Raw genomic sequence first — 21,707 nt, forward strand, 5'->3', positions numbered from 1 at the left:
AAAAAAAAAAAAAAAAAAAAAAAAAAAAAAATATAAAATATAAAATATAAAATATAAATATACTATCATATATATATATAATATTATGCATCTTTTATTTGTTTGTATTTTAATTTATGTATAATTTTTTTTTTTTTTTTTTTTTTTAATAATTTAAAAATATTTTTACAGCTAAATGTTATAATGTAATACAAATATATAAATATATAAATAAATACATATATATATTTTTTTTTTTATATATATATTTTTATATGTGTATATTTTATTTTTTTACTTGTTAATATAAATTTATTAAAAAAAAGAAACAAATAATTTAGTACAATTTTTTTTTTTTTTTTTTTTTTTTTTTTTTCCCCCTTAAACATTATTTGTAGTTATATGCGAATGAGTACATTTTTAATGTTCTAGATAAGTATCCCCTCTATATCAAAACATAAATATATGTATATGTATATATATATATATATATATATGTGTAATAATTTATTATAATATCTTTATTATATTACTCTCTACTGACCTTTTATGAATGAATTTAAATAATGTGAAAAGAACATACGAATGTTTATATACTCACCAGAAGATACAGAAAAATAAAAAATGGCAAGAAGGATATTGTGAAATAATAGATAACTATGGCATGACAAAAATAAGTTTATTAAATACAAATAAATGTTGTATAGAAACTACCTTAAGTAATTTAATTAATTTAAATAATATTGAAGAAGAAATCGAACTACCAAATCATATAATACAATTCGTTGATATAAATAATTTTATAGAAAATGATGTACCAGTTGAAGTTACAAAAGAAATAAAGAGAGAAAAAGTAAAAAAAAGAATTAATAGTTTTTGTGTAGAAAAATTAAAATCTATTAAAAAAAAAAGAGAATCCATATCTAATAATAGTAATAATAATAATAATACAACTCAAGATGATTATTTCGATAATATAAAAAATATGTCTTCTCCATGGGCCACACACAACATACACAATGATGATAATAAAAAAAATAGTTATGATAAAAATATAGACGAAAATCGTAGTCCTCATAATAATAATAATAATAATATTTTCAATAATAATCATTATCATACAAACCTATGTCATAATAACAAATTTCAGGTTCCTAGAAAAATTGATATAAAGGACGAATCAATTAATAAAAGTAATCTTGCCAATAATAATTTTAATAGTATGTATAATATATACAATGAAGAAAATGAACAAGATAAAAATGTTGTGATAGAAAAAAAAAACAATCTTCATACATTTAATCATGATAAATCAATATATCATAATAATAATAAATTAAAAAATGAACATGAACTCATTAATATAATTTATACACATAAAAATTTATTTTATAAAAAAAAAAATGTAAAATGGCTAGATGGATTTATTATAGAGAAAGATAATTGTTTTGAATTATATAACCTGTCACAAGATAAATTATCTACAAGAGAAAAATCAACAATAGATGAAGAATATATAAATTTTGGATGCTATGTTGTATATAATAATTTTTTATCAAACACAAAAGATAAAGATATTTATAATAATGATAAAAATAAATATAACCATTCTTTATTATATAATAAAAATAACAAATCGTTTAATATACATGACACATCTAAAATTATGGAGAAAAAAAATTCATATGATATAAACAAATCTATATATAATAATAAAAGAGATGAAGGAAATAATATAATAACCACAGATATATGCGATCTGGCAAATAGGGAATACACAAAAGGGTATTTTAAAGAAAATGATTATGAAGAAAATAATTATAAAAAAAATAATCATAAAAAAAATAATTATAAAGAGAACAATCATAAACAGAATAATCATAAACAGAATAATCATAAACAAGAGGACATGAGAAATGAGGATGTCAAAAATAATCTTATTAGAAATAATAACATAACAAATAATTTTATAAATAATAATCATTCAAACAATATTGTATATGAAGAACAAACAAATAATAGTAGTCCATATATATATAACTTATCAGAAGACAAAAAAAAAACTGTGTTTTTTTATCATAATAATAATAAAGATGATAATAAAGAGATATACGATGAAATTATTAACATAGGCAAAATTGTTAGTTTAAATAATTATTCTCATATGAACATTCATAAAAATGTTTTATGCACACCAATGGATCTTGATATACAACAACACACTGACAATAAAAATGATGATAACTCATATGATGATAAAAAAGAAAACAATATTTATGATAATTATAATTATAAAAATGGAAATGCACAAAATCAATCTGTATTAAATGAAGAATGTAATATAACGAATAATTACACACGTGATTTCTATGTGAATAAAACATCTTCATATATTCAAAAAAATGATAATGTATTTGTTGAGAATTCATGCAAGGAAAAAGAGATGTACACCATGAATAATAAAAATCATTATGATGATGACACAAATAATAATTATATAAATGATAAAGAAGGAACCAGCAGTTTTGAGAGGTCCAATAATTGTAGGAACCCAAATGAAAAAAAAGTCAATGATGAATTTATTTTAAACAAAAATATTGTCCTTGAAGATAAAGAAGAAGATGATGAAAATAGCTACTGTAAGTTATATAAAATAAAAAATATAAATATGTTTAAAAGTAATAATTTTAATTTTCATATTAAAGATATAAATAATATTAATAAGAATAATTTATTTTTACCTATATATATTAAACTATTAAATAATAAAATAGATATAAAAAATAAATTAAGTAATTTGAAATATTATAAAATTCCCAATTTTTTTAGGAACAAGTCGGAATATGTTTTATATTTTATGAACTCTATATTATATGAAATATATTATGAAATAACAGCTAAAATATTATATTTCCATGATGATTTGATACAATTTTTTAATGATAGAAATATATATAAGAAGAAAATTCAACGTGAGGAACAAATTGAGCGGTTGGGGCATGGACATATGATTCACAATAATAATTATTATTACAATGATGATGATGATAAAACAAAAAGTAATGATAATAAAACAAATAGTAATGATAATAAAACAAACAGTAATGATAATAACACAAATAGTAATGATAATAAAACAAATAGTAATGATAATAACACAAATAGTAATGATAATAAAACAAATAGTAATCAAAATAATACTTATGAAGCTTCAGAATACTGGAATGTAGAGAATTATAATAAAATATGTAACATAAAAAAGGTAGAGGTGAAAAATGATATATTTACTCCAGTAATAAATTTAGATGATGAAAAAAAAACTAATTTTATAGATGATGATTATATTTTATTTTTAAATGATTGTGAAATTTTTTATAGTATAAATGATACATATAAGAATATGAATACAAGTAATTATATGAGTAGACGTTTTTTTTTAAGTGTAAATGAACAAACAAAATATCTTTTAATAAAAAAAAATAAAAGAAAAATAATAGAAGATAAGAATAAATATATAAATGTAAATCAAATAATTATATTTAGTAAAAGTGATTTATATTTAAATCAAAATGATTTATTAATATTTATTACAAAGTGGAATAAGCTAAGTAATAACTATTTAGAAATTTATCCATTAAACATTGAAACGTTTACATATATGAATGAATTATTTTTAAAAGAAAAATTTGCATCAACAAAAAATTATTCTTATTTTTTAAAAAGACATAAAAAAATATATTTCTCTTCTTGTTTATTCTTAATCAAATTTTTAGAGCATGTAGATAATTTAAAATATCTATTTTATTTTTATAATTCAATAGTACAAGCAAATCATTTTCACACTAACAAATATATAAATCATATAAATAATAACAATAATGTTAATTCGATACATAATAATTTACAAACAAATAATTTTATAAATTTTAATTTTATATGTAGCAAAATTGGTATTAAAAAGGAATTCAATCCAATGATCGATACACAAATTGTATTAAATTATGTTAATGCACAATTTAAAAGAGAAATTTTACAAATTATAAAAGACAATAAAATGCTTAACAAGAAACAGAAGGATATAATTACTTGTGTCGTTAACTGGTTTAAGTATGCCGGACCAGAAAAAAGTGAAAATAATGAAAAAAGTGAAAATAATGAAAAAAGTGAAAATAATGAAAATAATGAAAATAATGAAAAAAGTGAAAATAATGAAAATAATGAAAAAAGTGAAAATAATGAAAATAATGAAAATAATGAAAATAATGACATAAATGAAAAAAACGAAATATTTTGTAGCAATAACTCTTGTGAAAACACCCATTTTTATGATGACAATTATAGTAGCAATAATAGCTTGCTAGTTAATGGTATTTTTGGATCAGGAAAAAGTACACTTATTTGTAATATCCTTTTATACTTAGATAAAATATTAACACATGAAGAAGAAAAAGAAGAAGAGGAAGAAAAAAAAAATAAGAAGAAAGCAAATATAAGAACAAAAAAAAAAACGACTTCAAAAACAAATAGTAATTCAGATGATTCATATAATTATGAATCAGAAAGTAACAAAAAAGATGATGATCATATAAACTCACAACATATAAATGAAACTGATATGAAAATCATTGAACATATAAATAAAAAACAACGTTTAAAGCAAAATAAAATTTTATTAATGTGTAATACTAATTTAGGTGTTGATAATATTTTATTAAAATTAAAATTTGATTTTAATTTTTATGATTTTGCTAGAATAGGAAATATATATGAAATAAATTTTTTTCTCATAACGAACTTTATTACTCTCAATTTAAGAGAAGATAAAAGTGATGATGAATTATCCATGTATTTAAATAATATAAGTACTAAAATAGATAATATGCAAAGTACAATTCATAATAAAAAAGAAACAAACTCAGATAACATGAAAGTAGTCAATAATGATAATATGCATGTGAAAAATAATCATGAAATTGAAAGAAATAATATTAATGATAAAAAAAAAATTTTATATCATATACCTTCCTATATGAAAGAAGAACAAATACAAAAAATAAAAAATTTCGATCAGTTATTAAACATTTTAAAAAAAAATAAAGAATTAGTTTTAAAAAATAAATATAAAAACAAAAGAGTCATAGCAGGTACTTGTAGAAGTATACATCTGTTCGAGAAAATCAATACAATAAGACATAATATAAATTATCTAATAGTTGATGAAGGCACACAAATTAATGAATTAACACTTCTAAAGTTTTTTATGAAATATCCTATAAAAAAATTTATTTTTATAGGTGATGTAAAACAATTAGGATTTGTTTTAAAAAGTAAAAATGATTTAAGTCGTAGTATGTTTTCAAGACTTATTGAAAATGAATTATTTATTAAATATTATTTTGTACAAAATGAAAAAAATAAAATTTTCAACATGGATGATAATATAAAAAATGAAAATGCAAACATAAATAATAATCATATATATGATGAAAATATAAAAAGTCATAATAATATTCATGACTACACTAAAAATATCGATGATATCATAGATATTGTAAATAATCTAAATGATCAAGAATATTGTACTTTAAAATATTTATTATACGAAAAAATGTTCGATTTATATATAGAAAAAAAAGAACAAGATACACAAAGGGAAAAATGTAATAATTACAAAAAACATACTCCTTATATTAATAAATTATTTATTCTAAATAAACAATACCGATGTCATCCTTGTATTAGTGAAATATGTAGCTATCTATTTTATAATAATCGTATTAAAAATGCAAAAAGTACCATGCAAATCAAAATACATTATCATAAATATAATTCACACGTCAATCTAATATTAATTAGAAGCAATTATAAAGAAATACTATATAAGTCTTCATATATTAATATCTTGGAAGCAATGATAATTATTAGAATATGTGAAAATATGATTGATAATGATATTAATCCAGATGATATAGGTATCATCTCTTTATACAAATCACAATCCTCATATATCAAAAATAAATTAAACAATTCAAAAAAAGCCAACCAATTAAAAAAAGTTAGAGTTAGTACAGTCGATTCGTTCCAAGGAATAGAAAAAGAAATTATTTTGATTTCATGCGTTATGTGCCCAGCGCAATTAGAAAAAAAAAGAGAAAAAATAAAACATAATAAAGATGAAAATTTTGTACCTGATGAAAATAATACTAGTGGAAATAATATAATTAGTGAAAATAATATAATTAGTGGAAATAATATAATTAGTGGAAATAATATAATTAGTGGAAATAATATAATTAGCGAAAATAATACAACTAGCGAAAATAATATAATTAGCGAAAATAATACAACTAGCGAAAATAATATAATTAGCGAAAATAATACAACTAGCGAAAATAATATAATTATCAAAAATAATATTATGAACGAACTAGCCATTTCAATGGATAACGACAGTTCTCAACTACACAGCAATGTATTTTTTGAATCATTCTGTGAGAATAAAAATCGTATAAACGTAGCTTTGAGTAGAGCAAAAAGTCAAATAATAATTGTTGCACATAATAATTTTATAGAAAAAAACAAACTGTGGAATTATATAAAATCCAAGTGTAAAATATATTACTATGATTAATAAAAAGGTTATTTTAAAAAAAAAAGAAGAAAAAGGAAAAGTATAAATAATGAAACAAATAAATAAATACAAACATATATATATATATATATATATATAAATATTTAAAAAATTTTGATTAAAAAAAAAAAATAATTTTATGTTTGCTTGATTCATTTTTTTTTTTATATAGGAACTACATACCTCTTGGCATCATGTTGTAATACATTATAGACGGTAAATGTTTTCTTTTTGGTAAAAGATAGATCTGAATTGGATATAATGGAATCGCTAGTATTATCTGAAGCATATGAAATAAAACTGTTACATGTATTATCACTAATACATATAAAATTTGGTAAAGGATATAAAAAGAGAAATGAAGAATAACGTTTTAATATTCGATTATCATGTGGAATTGGATATATATGACTTTGTCCAACTATAGTTGATATTAATATATCTTGTAGATTATTTTTATTATCATCAGTTGCATTAATAGAAGAGCTCCATATTAAATCATTTAAAATATCTTGTCTAAAGAAAATCATTTTTTTATTAAAATGACGAATTCTACATGGATTTGTTGCAAATATAATTTTTGTTTTACATGAAAAAAAGGACTGAATATTTTGTTCAAATTTTTTTATATAATATGGAAGGATAGGCATTTTAGGTATACTATTTTTACATGCACATGGATCGTTTTTCCCTGGGATAAATATTAAATAACAATTTTGTAATATTAATTTAAATTTAGAAATTAATAGAATTGATAATTTTTCAAATCCTTTAATATATAAATCATTAAAATTTTTATTATAATCAAATTTTAAACTTATAAAATCACCCATTAATATAAAACCAATTGGTAATTCATTATCTGGATATGTATTTACATATAAGGAAAACATCTTTTCTAATATTTCAAAAGTATTTGGATTATCTAAATATATATCATGCATAATAATCCAATTTTGTTTTTTATCATTATTACGTACAATTATTTCATATTCACCAATTTCTTTTTTTTCGTTTTCATTTTCAAAGTCATAGAAAATATCTTCTTCGTTTTTTTCGTCGTCATAATTTCTGTATAACAAAAAAAAAAAAAAAAAAAGAATCATTTGGTTGTATATAAAGTGTTATATGTATATAAGTGTTTTTTTTTTTTTTTTTTTTTAAGCGATAAAAATATATATATATATATATATATATATATATATATATATTTACATATATAAACATGTACACATTAACATCTATATATTATCATATAAACTTACACATAAGAACACATATATGTTAACATATACATTTTAATATGTATAACACTTGTTTTTCATTATTACCTGGGAGGGTGCATAATCTCAGTAACATAGAATGTCTTATTTAACAATTTCATGCGTCCTTGTAATAATATAATATGACCAATACAATAAATTCCATTATTAATAATACAAGATTGATTAATAAATAATTTGACTTCATTTCTAATACCTTGTATAACCAACTCGCCATCTCTATTTAGTCCTAATATACCAATAATGTGTTGATGCCCAGTATTAGTTAGTTTGATTGAATCTACAGATGTAATAATAGTTTTATCTTTTATATGAATTTCATTAATAGCATCTGACCAGAATAGAACAGAAGGATGACCTTTAATTTTTTTACTTAATAAATGATATTTTAATTCATAAAATTCTACATCTGTATGTGCATTAATATATTCATTATAATTTTGAATTGAATCATTTTTTTGTTTTTTAAAAAATTTCATTTTTTTTCCATCATAATAAAAATGAGAGATATCTAAAAAGGTATTATATATTTTAATACCATCGTTATATTTTTCTTTATATAATTTAATAGACTCTTCATATATTTTTTCTTTATATTCAAGAATAATATTTTCTAAATCTTTAACTGTTAAATTATAATTTTCTTCATATGTTTCCTTAAATTTCTTAACTATATAATACATAATATCTGAATCAAATTTAGTTATATCTACTACTTTTTCTTCATCTTTAGCATCACCTTCAATAACTTTCTCTTCTTCAATATAACTATGTTCATAAATAAAATTTAAGCATTCTAACCCTACATTTATATTATGATCATATAAATAAGAGTATAAAGAAAGATGACTTATGGACCCATTAAAGGCCAAAAATACATCATCTATAATACTTTGCCCTTCATTCTTTATTTTTATAATATTCTCTTCAATGTTATTTAAATATAAATTTATGTTTTTTATATCATGGCTTTTAGTTATATTGTTGATTATATTTTCTTTCAAAAATGTTTGCATCCTCAAAAAAAAAAAAAAATAAATAATAAAATACAAAAATTAAAAGAAAAGCATATATATATATATATATACAATTATGTGTTAAGTATATAAGAATACGTATATTTTATTATAACAAATTTGATGTTCATAAATATCCATTTCGATAATATTAGAATAGATACACCTTTAAATTTTTTATTAATATTTTTAAAAAGGTAGGAGGACATCTAATTTAATGAAACAAAAAAAAAAAAAAATATATAAGTAAATAATATAAGAATATTAAAGGAAATCATAATAATAAATATATTGAATATATTGTTTTTTTTTTATATATTATTTTAAGCACTTTTATTATGACCTTATAAGCCTTTATATATATATATATTAATAATTATATGTGTAATAATTTTTAAAAATAAACATTAATGGTATATATATATGTATATATATATTATAATGCTAAGTTTTCATTGTGATTATTATGTGCTATATTTTTTTTTTTTTTAAAGAGCAATTTAATATATACATAAAAAAAAAAGAAAAAAAAAAAGAAAAAAGTATATTATATAGACAAATATATTAAATAAATATAAATATATATATAAATATATATATATATATATATATATATTTATTTATTTATGTATTATACGAAATGGGTAAAGAGTAACATTTAATTATAAAAAAAAAAAAAAAAAAAAAAAATTGTCATTCCAAATATTTTATAAAACTTTATTTTCTCTCTCTTCCTATATGTTCAACTAAAATATAAGATACTTCCAATAATAGAAGAGACAAATATCCCACTAGAGATCAAAATAATGTGTGTTTTGTATTTTTGAAAAAAATTTTCCTTCATTGAATCCTTAAAAATAAAATGTAAATATATATATATATATGTATATATATATATATATATATATATATATATATATATATATATATATTTATTTATCTATTTAATTACATCATCTTTTTCTTCGTAAGGATCATCATTTGATGAAAGGTCAACTCCAAGTAATTCATTGTCGTTTAGTTCAAGAGCACATTCTGATTTACTAATCCCTAAAAAAATAAAATATATACATATACTTATAATATATATATTTATTTATTTATGTGTAAAAAAATGTGGATATTTACAAATTAATATGGTTAAATATCTGTATGTACTACTTCTTAACCTAGTCTCTCATTTTCATTATCAAATATTAAATATTTATTTAAAAAAAATGGAATGCCTAATTTTAATTCCCCTGAAGAATTTATTAACACTCTATATACACCATCACTATAAATAAAATAAAATAAAATAAATGTAAAAATATATAGTATATATATTATATATATATATATTATATGTATAATATACCTTTCATGTATTATATAATCTTCTGGATGTACTATTACTGTTCCTTCTCTACACACAAAATAAAGATAAATTAATAAATTAATAAATAAATAAATAAATATATATATATATATATATATATATATATCATTACTCAAATAACAATTCTATTTTTGGAAAATCCTTTATATTTTTGTTCTTCAGTTTGATGAGTCCCTTTTCAATTAAATTTGAACAGTCATTAAATTGATCTGTGTCAGGACATTTGTCATGAACAAAATTTTTTAATTTTATTGTAATGTCAGCTGGAAAGGATAAAAAATAATTATCTGTAAAAAAAAAAAAAAAAAATACACAACGTAGATATGTATATATATATATATATTTATATATATATATTTATTTTTCCTTACAGGAATCGACTATTGCCTCTGCATTAATTACACTATTCACTTTATTTTGATCCATCGTTGCTATGACATTTTTGAGGAAAAGACTATAATAAGATTTATTCTTTGAATAATAATGTATCCATAAAAGATCATATACATCAAAAGAATTTAATTGTTGTATGTATTCCTTGTTTGTATTTTTATCTATAGAATATAATTGTATTTTTGATAAAGCTGTTTCCTTTTTTGATAAGACATTTTGATCATATCCACCAAAAGTAATAAATCCTCCTCCTTGTTTAAAACATAAAGAAAAAATATTTTTTTTCGAAATAGATTTATATATAAATGAATATAAAATTGTAGAATATATTTTTTTATTTTGATTATGATATTTTTCTTTATCATTAATATAATTTGCTAATCCTATAAATCCAGAAAGTATATCATTAAAATGTAAAGGGTCACTTTCTGATATACATGCAAAATATAAAAAAGAAGTTTTTATTTTCTTATATAAAAAGAAAGAATCTTTAAAATAAAAACCTTTTATTTGTTCATTATTAATTGTAGTATTAAAAGAGCAAATAGATAAATTTCTATCATTTAATTTATCAATAATATTTAGAAAATTCATATTGTTTACATAATCACAAAATTTATTTTGACAACTTCTCTTTCTTATTTTATAATCATTTATTAATTTTAAATAATTTTCTAAAGGTAAACAAGGACTACTATGTTCTACATTGTCACACATAGTACTCTTACATTCAATATACTTTAAATCTTCTGAAACGGTTATATCATATTTAAAGTTTTTTAATTCATCATTATCTTTATAATTATAAGAGCAATATAAACCAGTAATATTACTATTTGTAAGGATACCTAATTCTAAATCTTTTTTTTTTGAACCAATACTCAATATCATACTCCATCTAAAGTTTTTCTCTTTAAGTTTAATGGAATAAAATTTTTTATTTTCTTTTTTTTTAACACTAGAAAGGGAATTTACCACCTGATTGTTATTATGTCTGATATTCATAAAATTGTAATTATGTTCTATTGTCTCTGGATTTCCTTTTTCTCTTTTTTCTTTATCACTCCTGTAGTGTTTATTCCTATTGGCTGTATTTTCCTTATGTGTGTCATCATTTATAATATTCTTATTTATATCGTTTTGCATAAAGGAGAAATCATGCACACTGTGTAATGAATTTGTTGATAATATTCTATTAATAAAATTTTGTTCGCACGTTAACATGTAGGTAAAATGGAAAAACAAATAAGAAAATAAAAGGAATGATACAAATGCCAACGATCGATAAGCATATGTCATCGTAAATATATTAGACGCACAAGCAACAGAATTTTGTGCTATATATATATGCCAAAGAAATAACATGTTTAAAAAAAAAAAAAAAAAAAAATATAATATTATCTAATCATTTGAAAATAACAAATATTTAATGAGTAATTTTAATATATATATATATATATACATTTTATGTTGGTATAATTTCACAAAATAATGAAAATAACCCAAAAAAAAAAATACAGCATAATAAACAAATAATTTTTTCTATTTTCTTATTAATTATAAGAACGTATACTTAAATATTATAAACCTTTCAGATGTAGACGTTTAAGGAGCATTATAAGATCATACAAAATGAAGTATTACGTATATACATATATACATATATATATATATATATATATATATATATATGTATATGTTATTTTTCATTTTTGTGAAGTGAAAATTTATAAAACATTTGTATATCATAAAATAGCTATATGGGTCAATATCCTTTTATATGGTATCATTATTTAAAATTTTTAAAAAGTTTATTTTATTTTATATTATTTCTTTGGTATGTATAAATCTATAAATGCACACAAGGGATGAAAAAAGAAAAAAAAAAAAAAAAAAAAAAAATCAAATACATAAACATATACATATATATATATATATATATTTTTTTGGATTAACAAAATATATGTGCAAATAAAACATTCAACATAAACGCTCACTTAATAGTTATGTTTTGTGACGAAAAATATATATATATATATATATATATATATATATTTATATTTATATTTATATTTATATTCATTTATTTCCTTATTATTTTATAATAATTTAATTGAATACATCACCGTCTATTGTTATCGTAATAATTTCTAACTTTATATTTATTATTTCCCCAGTTATTATCATTCTGTGTTCTAGCTTTATTAAACTTTGCTTTTAAAGAAATATTTGCATTAACAACATCTTTGATTATTACTTTTTTAGAAAATTCATCAGGGTCTCCTCCTCTTTCTACAATATTATTTAATATTTTAATTTTTTTTACAGGAGATATTAAATTCATATAAGAACTTTTATGAAACACAATTTGATCATATTGAAAAGATAAGATATCATAAATAGTTAATGGTTGATATAAATTTATTTTAATTTTTATAATTTTTTTAATAATATTTTGTATTTCATATGAATATAAATATATCATATTTGATGTTAACATTGTTTGAATAGTTAGATAATTATTTAAGAAAATATAATAAAATCTGAATTTATATTCATTATTATATTTTTCAATTAAATTATTTAATAATGTTATTTTATTTATATCTACATTTTTTTTAATTATTATATCTTCATTCTTTATTAATTTTTCTTTTTGAATATATAATATATCTTTTATATTTTTTTCATTAATATTATCTTCTATATATTTATTTTCATTTAATATATTTATATCTTTTAAAATGTCTTGAATATGTTCCCAAGATTTTTTTAATAAATAATAATTATCGTTATGATACATTTTGTTAATTGTTCTTTCTTTATTATAATTCATATTTTTCTTATTGTTATTGTTGTTCTTTTCATCGTTTTCTTTTTTTGTTTCATTATTTTTATTTAATAATAAACATAATAAGTCACAAAGAAGCTCATGAAGAAAATCAACCCTTTTCTCATATTCATTTGAATATGTTTTATCTTTTATTATATCATATCCTCTATGTATACAAAAGTTTTCAAATGTAGAATTAAAAAAAGAGGAACTCTTATTTCCATTAGTTATATCTTCATATTCATTATTATTTATTTCAATTGTTATAGAATCATCATCCAATTCTTTTATATCATCACTTACTTTTTTTATTACATCAAAATAATAATAGTCTTGTAAATATAACAATACATCATATTTATATATGTCCTTTCTCTTTCTTGAAAAAATGCAGCAATAAATTGTCGTTAGTAATTCGTGGATAACATTTATGGAAGTAATCATATTGATCTCACAAAAAAAAAATAAATATATAGAAATATATAATATATATAATATATATTATATTGTTGTTATATCAGATTACATAATTTTGTTATTATATTATTATTATTTTTTTTTTTTTTTATACTTTCAAAATGTACATATATATTATATATATATATATATTTTTTTTTTGAGATATTCTTTTTATATTCTAATTCATTATCCATATATAATTTATTTAATGACAAAAAAAAAAAAATAAATACCAGTAAAATATATTGCTGTTTATATATAAATTTATAAAAAGTTTATTTATTTATATATAATGGAGAGGGGGTAATAAAAATACTTCGAAAAGCACCGTAATTTAACATAATATATTATATTATATATAATATATATTTTTATTTTATTTTATACCATTAATATATCCTCTTCTTATTATTTTTTTTTTTTAATGTTATTTCAGTTTATATCTTTAAAAAAAATTATTATTTATACCAAAAAAAAATAAAAAATATACACATATATATATATTATATATATATATATATATACATATATATTTATTATATATCCAAATAAATAAAGTATATATGTGAATACATTTATATAATTATAAAAAAAAAAAACATATCATAATAAATAATTAAACTTTGAATTATCTTCCTTTGATTTCAATACCAATGAGGGCAAGAAATTGTTGCCATAAAGTTTAAAATTTAAATATATATTCATATTAGCTAATAGGATACCTAATCCATAGGAAGAATTGTCATGATGTTCTTTTTTTTTTTTTTTTTTTTTACCTTTTAAATAATAACCCTTAAGGATATTATTCATATTCATATTATTTACATGTTTATGATTTTGTTCGGTATTATTATTTTCATTGTTGTTTATATTATAATTTTGTAATTTGTCAAATATATTATAATTAAAAAAAAGATATAGTTTCATATGAAGGAGATTTAAGAAATAGTTATTAAATATTACTGGAAAGATTAATTTATAATTTAAAGATAAATTCATTTTATTAAAATATTCTTTATAAGCATCATTCATATTTATATTATTGACTGTATATGTGCAGGAGGTATTATTTGAGAAGTTTCCATTTGAAGCAGTAACATTTATTTTTTGTATATTTTCTTTAAATTTTTTTGAGTTGTCTTGTTCATTTTTTATATTACATTTTAATATATTCTTTAAATAGGTTAATATATTGTTTCCGTTTTTATAATCATTATCATCTTTAAAATTAAATAATATATTATTAAAATTCCATAAATTTTTTTTAAAAGAAAACATTATATTTAATAAAAGAGACATATGATTTATTGATAATTTGAAAAAATATAAAGGTATATAAACAGAATTAACATTATCATTATTTGATAAATTAAGTTCATTTATAACATTTGTTTTTTTTTCTTTTTTTTGTTTTTTTCTTTCTTTTGTATAATAATTTTTAATTTTTATAATTTTTCTTTTTATCATATGTTGAAAGGAACAAAATAAATGATATATATTTATTTCATAATTTTTATTAAAATATAAAGTATAATTCAAGTATATGTTGTTAATATTATTCCATTTTAAATGAGAGCTTTTATTATTTACATGTTTAAAAAAATATTGTAAGTCTTTATGTAATTTATCATTTTTATTTTTAGAATTTAAATTATCTTCCTTATTATTATCATTATTTTTTATTGTATTTGTGGAATTTTCATTTATATAAGGGAAATTATTCTTTTCCATGTTAAAATAAAATATTAAATCGAATTTATTTTTTATATTAAAATATTTTTTTAAAAAATTACTAGTTTCAAATAAATTTGGATTACATAAATTTATAGATGTTGATAATTTTATTTTTGATCCATATAAATTATATAACTTATTTGATAAAACGCTTTTTTTATCATCTCTAAAGAGATTCATGCATGTATACAAAAGACGATTTTTCCACTTACTAATATTAGAAAGATTATCACAAGTATTATTATTACTACTACTACTACTACTACTACTATTATTATAAGTGTTATCATTGTTCTTGTTATTATCATTATTGTGGTCATCACTTTTGTTGGAATAAACTTGGGTACTTCCTTTATCATTTGAATAATATTTTTGCTCTTTTAAAAAATAAAAAAAGTTTTGAAAGTCCTTTCTCTTAAATTTCATCTTTACTTCCAAAATAACATTGTTCATCCTTTTAATAAAGAAAAAGAAGAATGTTTTTTTATACAAATAATTGTATATGTCTTTTATTTGTAAAGTATATTTAGGAGTACTAGATAAAACTGAATTACTTTCATTTATATCTCTACTTGATATATTTAATGTTTCATCATCATTATTATCATTTTTAATACTTATGATTGTCATTAAATTATTTAACGATGATGTATGTACCTCCTTTTTATACTCCTTATTTATATTCATACCCATAATTTGAAAGGAAGGGTAATTTTTTTTTAGCTTTTCCAATTCTATTAAATCATTTATAAATATAAAATCATAATTATGCTTATTATTTTTATAATTTAAATTCTGAAAATATTTCATTCGAAACTTATCTGAATATTTTAAATTATGTAAATAAGAAAATGATAAATTTAAACAAAATTCTAAAAAATCATTAAAACCTTTTGATAAACTAGGAATAAATATCATTCTCTTATTCTCAATAACATTAATTTCTAATATATTTTTATTACACGATTTATCATTATATAATTTCATTTGAACATATTTAAATAAATTAGAATTTACTAAAAGGTTATAAATATTCTCATTCCATGTAAAAATACTATTTTCTTTTATATTCATTTTATTCTCAAAAAAACGTCTAAGTTTTCTATTCGATCCACTTTTTTCTTTCAAATTATAGTTTAACACATCTTTATATAAAACACTTTCTCTATTTAATAATATATCTTCCTTTTGTTCTTCTATTGAAATATTTTCATTTTCGTTATTATTTGGATTGTCGTCTTTATTAAAATTTGTTACATTTGGGTTGGGTGACACTTCATTTGGATCAGCTAATTTGTCATTATTATTGTATGGTTTATCATTATTATTGGATGGTTTATCATTATTATTGGATGGTTTATCATTATTATTAGATGATTTGCCATTATGATCATATAATTTGTCTTTTTTATCAAATAATTTTACATCCTTATGATCCATTTGTATATTCCTTTCCACATTACCACTTTCTTGAAAACCCTTTCTTATTTTATTCCAATTTGAATCAGCCTCTTTTGTTTCTTTATCACAAGAGTGTATCTTAACCAATATTTTATGAACAATACATTCCTTTACATATATTATTAAAGTTTTTTGTTTGCCCTGATGTATAACCTCATGCATTAAAACTTTAGAAAAGAGATAATTTTTGCCTGCATAATAATTGTTAATAATATTTATTATGGTATTAATATCTTTATATCTTATAGTAAGTAACTTATTTTGTTTCATAAGTTCATTTAATATTTCTGGATTTATTATTGTACTGTTTTTTATTATAATATTGTTAATTATTTCCATATTATCTTGTATACTTATTTTATTAAAAACATTTTTAAATGATATTTTATTATTCTTTCCATTTTCTTCATTTGATGATTCATCATCTGTATGGAATTTAATTGAATATCTTGTTGTTAGTTTATTCCATAATTCTTTTAATTTATTTCTTTCATTTTCAAGGAAATAAAATTTATTACTATTTCTTTTCTTGTATATAATTGAATCATTGTCATAATTATTAGGAAACAAATAATTACTCGTAATATTATTATCTCCTCTTTTTATAACTTTACTATATGTACTTAAAACAAAATTTATAAGTATAAATAAGTATATATATTTTCTTAAAACATTTTTCATATTTTTTTTCAAATAATTTTATTTAGAACTAAATAAGAGTAAATAACCTGGACTTACAACCAAAGGAGAAAATAATATTCACATAAATATTTTAAGTATATTTATTACATATATATATATATATATATTATATATATGTATATAAATGTATATATTTCTGATATTTATTAATTTAATATTAGGAAAAAAATCATTTTACATTTTTTAATTCTTATATTTTATGTCCTTGGGTATTTTTCTCCCTTTCTCTTTATACTTCTCTCACACATAGTATGCTTCTTTATGATTTGCATATTTTTTCATATATTCTACTATCAAACATAATAAACATTATTATAAATATAAATAAATATAAATAAATATATATATATATATTTTAAATATGTGTATTATTTTTTTTCATAACTCTTAATATACAAGTATTAAAGAATTTATAAGAAAAAGTAAAAAATAAATAAAATTGTATTATATATATATATATATTATATTTATTATATATTTTTGGATAGCCAAATAAGCACAAAAAAGTGATACACATTAATAAATAACATAAAGTAAAATATGTATAAAATATATAATATATATTAAGCCCTAAAGCAAGATGTGCAATAATGATCTTGTTATATAAATATTAATATATATATATATATAATGATTGCATTTTTGAAAGGACTTAATAATGTCATTTTAATCTTGTAAGGGAATAATAGATAAATATACACAATGCTAGAACATTTTATACTTATTTTATTATTACTTATATATTTATTAAATACCTTTTATTGTGTTTCCTTCACAAAAAAAAAAAAAAAAAAAAATTACACAATTGAAATATATATATATATATATATTATATATATTTTGCTTGTATATAAAGTTTTTATAAAAATTTTAATAAGACTATAGAATCAAATGTAATTGTAAAAAAAAAAAAAAAAAAAAAAATGATTATAGTTTCATACAGTATAATCATTAAAATTTTTTAAAGATATAATATGAACATACACAAATATATAAACTAGTGAAATATAAAATTTATATGTTTCCCATTTTGTACCATTTAATATATTTGAATATTATAATTTTTTTTTTTTTAATATTGGTATAATATAATATATTGTGTTATATATATATATATATATATATATATTTTTTTTTTTGATTTAAAAGAAGGCATCTTTATATTTTATATAAGAAGATGAATGAAAGGAATTATAAAATTTAAGAGTATTCCTTTTTTTAAAATTAATATCATCATATATTTGTTCAGTTTGCCAATGGCGTGAAAAATGTGAAGAACTTCCACATGACCATTGAACATTACATCTGAATGAAAAATCTTGTTTTTGTAAGAAAGTGAAATTTGTTAAGTCATTTGGTTGATTGCAAGGTCCTTTGTAGGAACTAGGAGGAAAACAGATAAATGTGGAATGTGTTTTATCCTTCAATTCATCTATATTATTATTATTATTATTATTGTTGTTGTCGTCACTATGATAATTATAATAACTATTATTATGATCAAAATTATTTCCAATATCATTATTATTATCGCTACCAATACTATGTTCATTGTCACCATTATCATCTGTATCAACACTATTGTCCATATCAATACTATGTTCATTATCACTCCTCACATTTATTGTCACATTTGAAAGTTTATCCTTTACCTTTTTCAGAGTCCAGTTTTGAGGACAAGGCTTGGTCCAATCAGGTTGGCAGTTGTCCTTACATGGCCAAGGAGCAAAACACTTATTGGAGTAAAGGAATTTATCAAAATTGCTGAAACTTAAAATATCAAAAGAATAGGAACATCCTTTTGGAGGTACATAATAATATGGGGCAATACATTTATTATCTTTGAAAATCCAATTATATGGACATGTTTGATAAAAATTTTCTTCACATTTATCAATACAAGGCCATGTAACATTACATTTTTTTTCTATTTCTTTTTTTAAAAGCATACTATTATATATTTCTATAACATGACATAAATTTCTATTTTGTATGTAATTAGTTGTATTCACTAAATAATTATTACCATTTTTATAATCTTTCCAATTTTCATTTGTACATATAAATATATGTTCATTATTTTTTTCGTTTCGTTCATTTATTATTTTATATCCTATAGGACAAATCTTTCCATAATCTTTTTCACAACTAGAAAAGCAAGGCCAATCAGATTTACATAAATAACTCCAATTTTTTTTAAATAATGGACTTGCATATTTAAAATTTACAATAATACCACATAAATTTTTAAGATATAAAGGATAATCTGATGGACATTTACATTTACCATCTCCTAAATCTGTCCAACCCAAAGGACAATTAACTCTTACATAATCTCTTTCACATTCTAAACATGGAAATTTTAAATTACATTTTTTTTCTAACATTTCTCCTTTTTTTTTATCAATACTAACAAATGATAAATCATGTGTTACATCATAAATAGTTTTTACTATATCATCTAAATTTAATATAGAATTACATGTTCTTAAAAATTTTGATATATATGATTTTGGAGCTAAACATTTTTTATGATTTATATAAGTCCATCCAATAGGACATATATTATAATTTTTATTTTGACATATAGGATTAAGGTTATCATAAATATGGTAAGGATTGTTTTCTTTTTCTATTTTATAATTTTCATATAAATTTTTTATTTCATTTATGTTATCTGTATTATTATATAAAATAGGGGCCTCTTTGTTATGTTCTTTTCTTACATTATCATTAAGCTTTGTGTTATTATTCGTATGTATATTTTTATTCGTATGTATATTTTTATTCATATGTATATTTTTATTCATATGTATATTTTTATTCATATGTATATTTTTATTCATATGTATATATTTTTTCTTTTCTTTTCTTTTTAATTTATCATGATGCGCATTATATTTGTTTGGTTCTCCAATTTGAATAAATGAAAAATTATTCCTATTAACCATGTTGTTAGATTTCATATTTTCTATATTATGATTTTTTTTTGTATAAGTAGTACTTTGTCCTTGTTTGAATTTTTTTATTATTTCATCTATTTCTTCTTTTAGTTGTTGATCATCAGATGTTTCTTTTAATAGAATTAAATCTGTAATTGTGCTATTGGTTACAATAAGGTTGTTTAAATTTATTTCATCATCAATATGATTATTATTAATGATATTATTATTATTATTGTTATTATTATTTTTTATTATTTTTGTTTTTTTCTCTTCCATATTAACCTTTTCATCATCATAATTAAACACGTGTCCAATATTATTCATGGGTCCATTTTTAAGACTAATTTGTATTATATTAGAAATATTTTTGTCTTTTAATGTACCACCAAATATTTTCTGATTTCTCCTTTGCTTATTTCTGCTTCCTAGTTTTACATAGGCATTTATTGTATCCGTAAAAATGACATTACAAGCAGATGCCCATGTAAATTTCATATGTGCAGTATAATTTTTGAAGGAGAAAATATTTTCGCATGGACCTTCATATTCTATTGGAGCTACACAAATATGTTCTTCTTCATTTATAAGAATCCAATTATAAGGACAAAACGAATGATCATTTTGAATTATATTTCCATTTTCTAATGGCCATTGAACATTACATCTTTGAGAATAATGATATTTTTGTTCCTTACTAAAATTTTTAAAAGATACTACATTATTTATGTTATTCATATTATTAATATTTTTTATATTTTTCATATTTTTCATATTTTTTAAATTTTTTATATTTTCCATATTATTTGTGCTTTCTTTATTTTGTTTACATGGACCATTATATGATAAAGGTATTTGACAAATATTATCTTTTATATCTACTATATGCCAACCAA

At 19.2% G+C, this 21,707-nt stretch overlaps 6 protein-coding genes across 6 annotated transcripts in view; 1 reads left to right on the forward strand and 5 right to left on the reverse strand.

The window, feature by feature from the left end:
• Nucleotides 1-532: 532 nt before the first annotated feature.
• PGSY75_1234200 (hypothetical protein) lies at nucleotides 533-6,610 on the forward strand (the record flags this gene model as incomplete). The annotated part of the gene is made up of 1 exon (XM_018786915.1): nucleotides 533-6,610. One exon carries the CDS (start codon nucleotides 533-535, stop codon nucleotides 6,608-6,610), a length of 6,078 nt encoding a protein of 2,025 aa, XP_018640780.1.
• A 164-nt stretch (nucleotides 6,611-6,774) lies between these two features.
• PGSY75_1234300 (putative DNA polymerase epsilon subunit b) lies at nucleotides 6,775-8,909 on the reverse strand (the record flags this gene model as incomplete). Its single annotated transcript, XM_018786916.1, has 2 exons — nucleotides 6,775-7,681; nucleotides 7,942-8,909. 2 exons carry the CDS (start codon nucleotides 8,907-8,909, stop codon nucleotides 6,775-6,777), a joined length of 1,875 nt encoding a protein of 624 aa, XP_018640781.1.
• Nucleotides 8,910-9,651: 742 nt separating this feature from the next.
• PGSY75_1234400 (putative aspartyl protease) lies at nucleotides 9,652-12,045 on the reverse strand (the record flags this gene model as incomplete). The annotated part of the gene is made up of 6 exons (XM_018786917.1): nucleotides 9,652-9,759; nucleotides 9,862-9,959; nucleotides 10,079-10,185; nucleotides 10,267-10,314; nucleotides 10,400-10,574; nucleotides 10,659-12,045. 6 exons carry the CDS (start codon nucleotides 12,043-12,045, stop codon nucleotides 9,652-9,654), a joined length of 1,923 nt encoding a protein of 640 aa, XP_018640782.1.
• Nucleotides 12,046-12,802: 757 nt separating this feature from the next.
• PGSY75_1234500 (hypothetical protein) lies at nucleotides 12,803-13,957 on the reverse strand (the record flags this gene model as incomplete). The annotated part of the gene is made up of 1 exon (XM_018786918.1): nucleotides 12,803-13,957. One exon carries the CDS (start codon nucleotides 13,955-13,957, stop codon nucleotides 12,803-12,805), a length of 1,155 nt encoding a protein of 384 aa, XP_018640783.1.
• A 618-nt stretch (nucleotides 13,958-14,575) lies between these two features.
• Nucleotides 14,576-17,848, reverse strand: PGSY75_1234600 (hypothetical protein; the record flags this gene model as incomplete). Its single annotated transcript, XM_018786919.1, has 1 exon — nucleotides 14,576-17,848. The coding sequence occupies one exon, from the start codon at nucleotides 17,846-17,848 to the stop codon at nucleotides 14,576-14,578; it is 3,273 nt and encodes a 1,090-aa protein (XP_018640784.1).
• Nucleotides 17,849-19,011: 1,163 nt separating this feature from the next.
• Nucleotides 19,012-21,707, reverse strand: part of PGSY75_1234700 (CPW-WPC family protein) — a gene marked incomplete at both ends in the record, with an annotated part of 3,353 nt that continues 657 nt past the window's right edge. The window contains one exon of the mRNA XM_018786920.1: nucleotides 19,012-21,707. This exon is cut by the window's right edge and continues 657 nt beyond it. Coding sequence (XP_018640785.1) covers nucleotides 19,012-21,707 — 2,696 coding nt within the window.

This window comes from Plasmodium gaboni, chromosome 12 (genome assembly GCF_001602025.1).
Source record: "Plasmodium gaboni strain SY75 chromosome 12, whole genome shotgun sequence".
NCBI lineage: Eukaryota > Apicomplexa > Aconoidasida > Haemosporida > Plasmodiidae > Plasmodium > Plasmodium gaboni.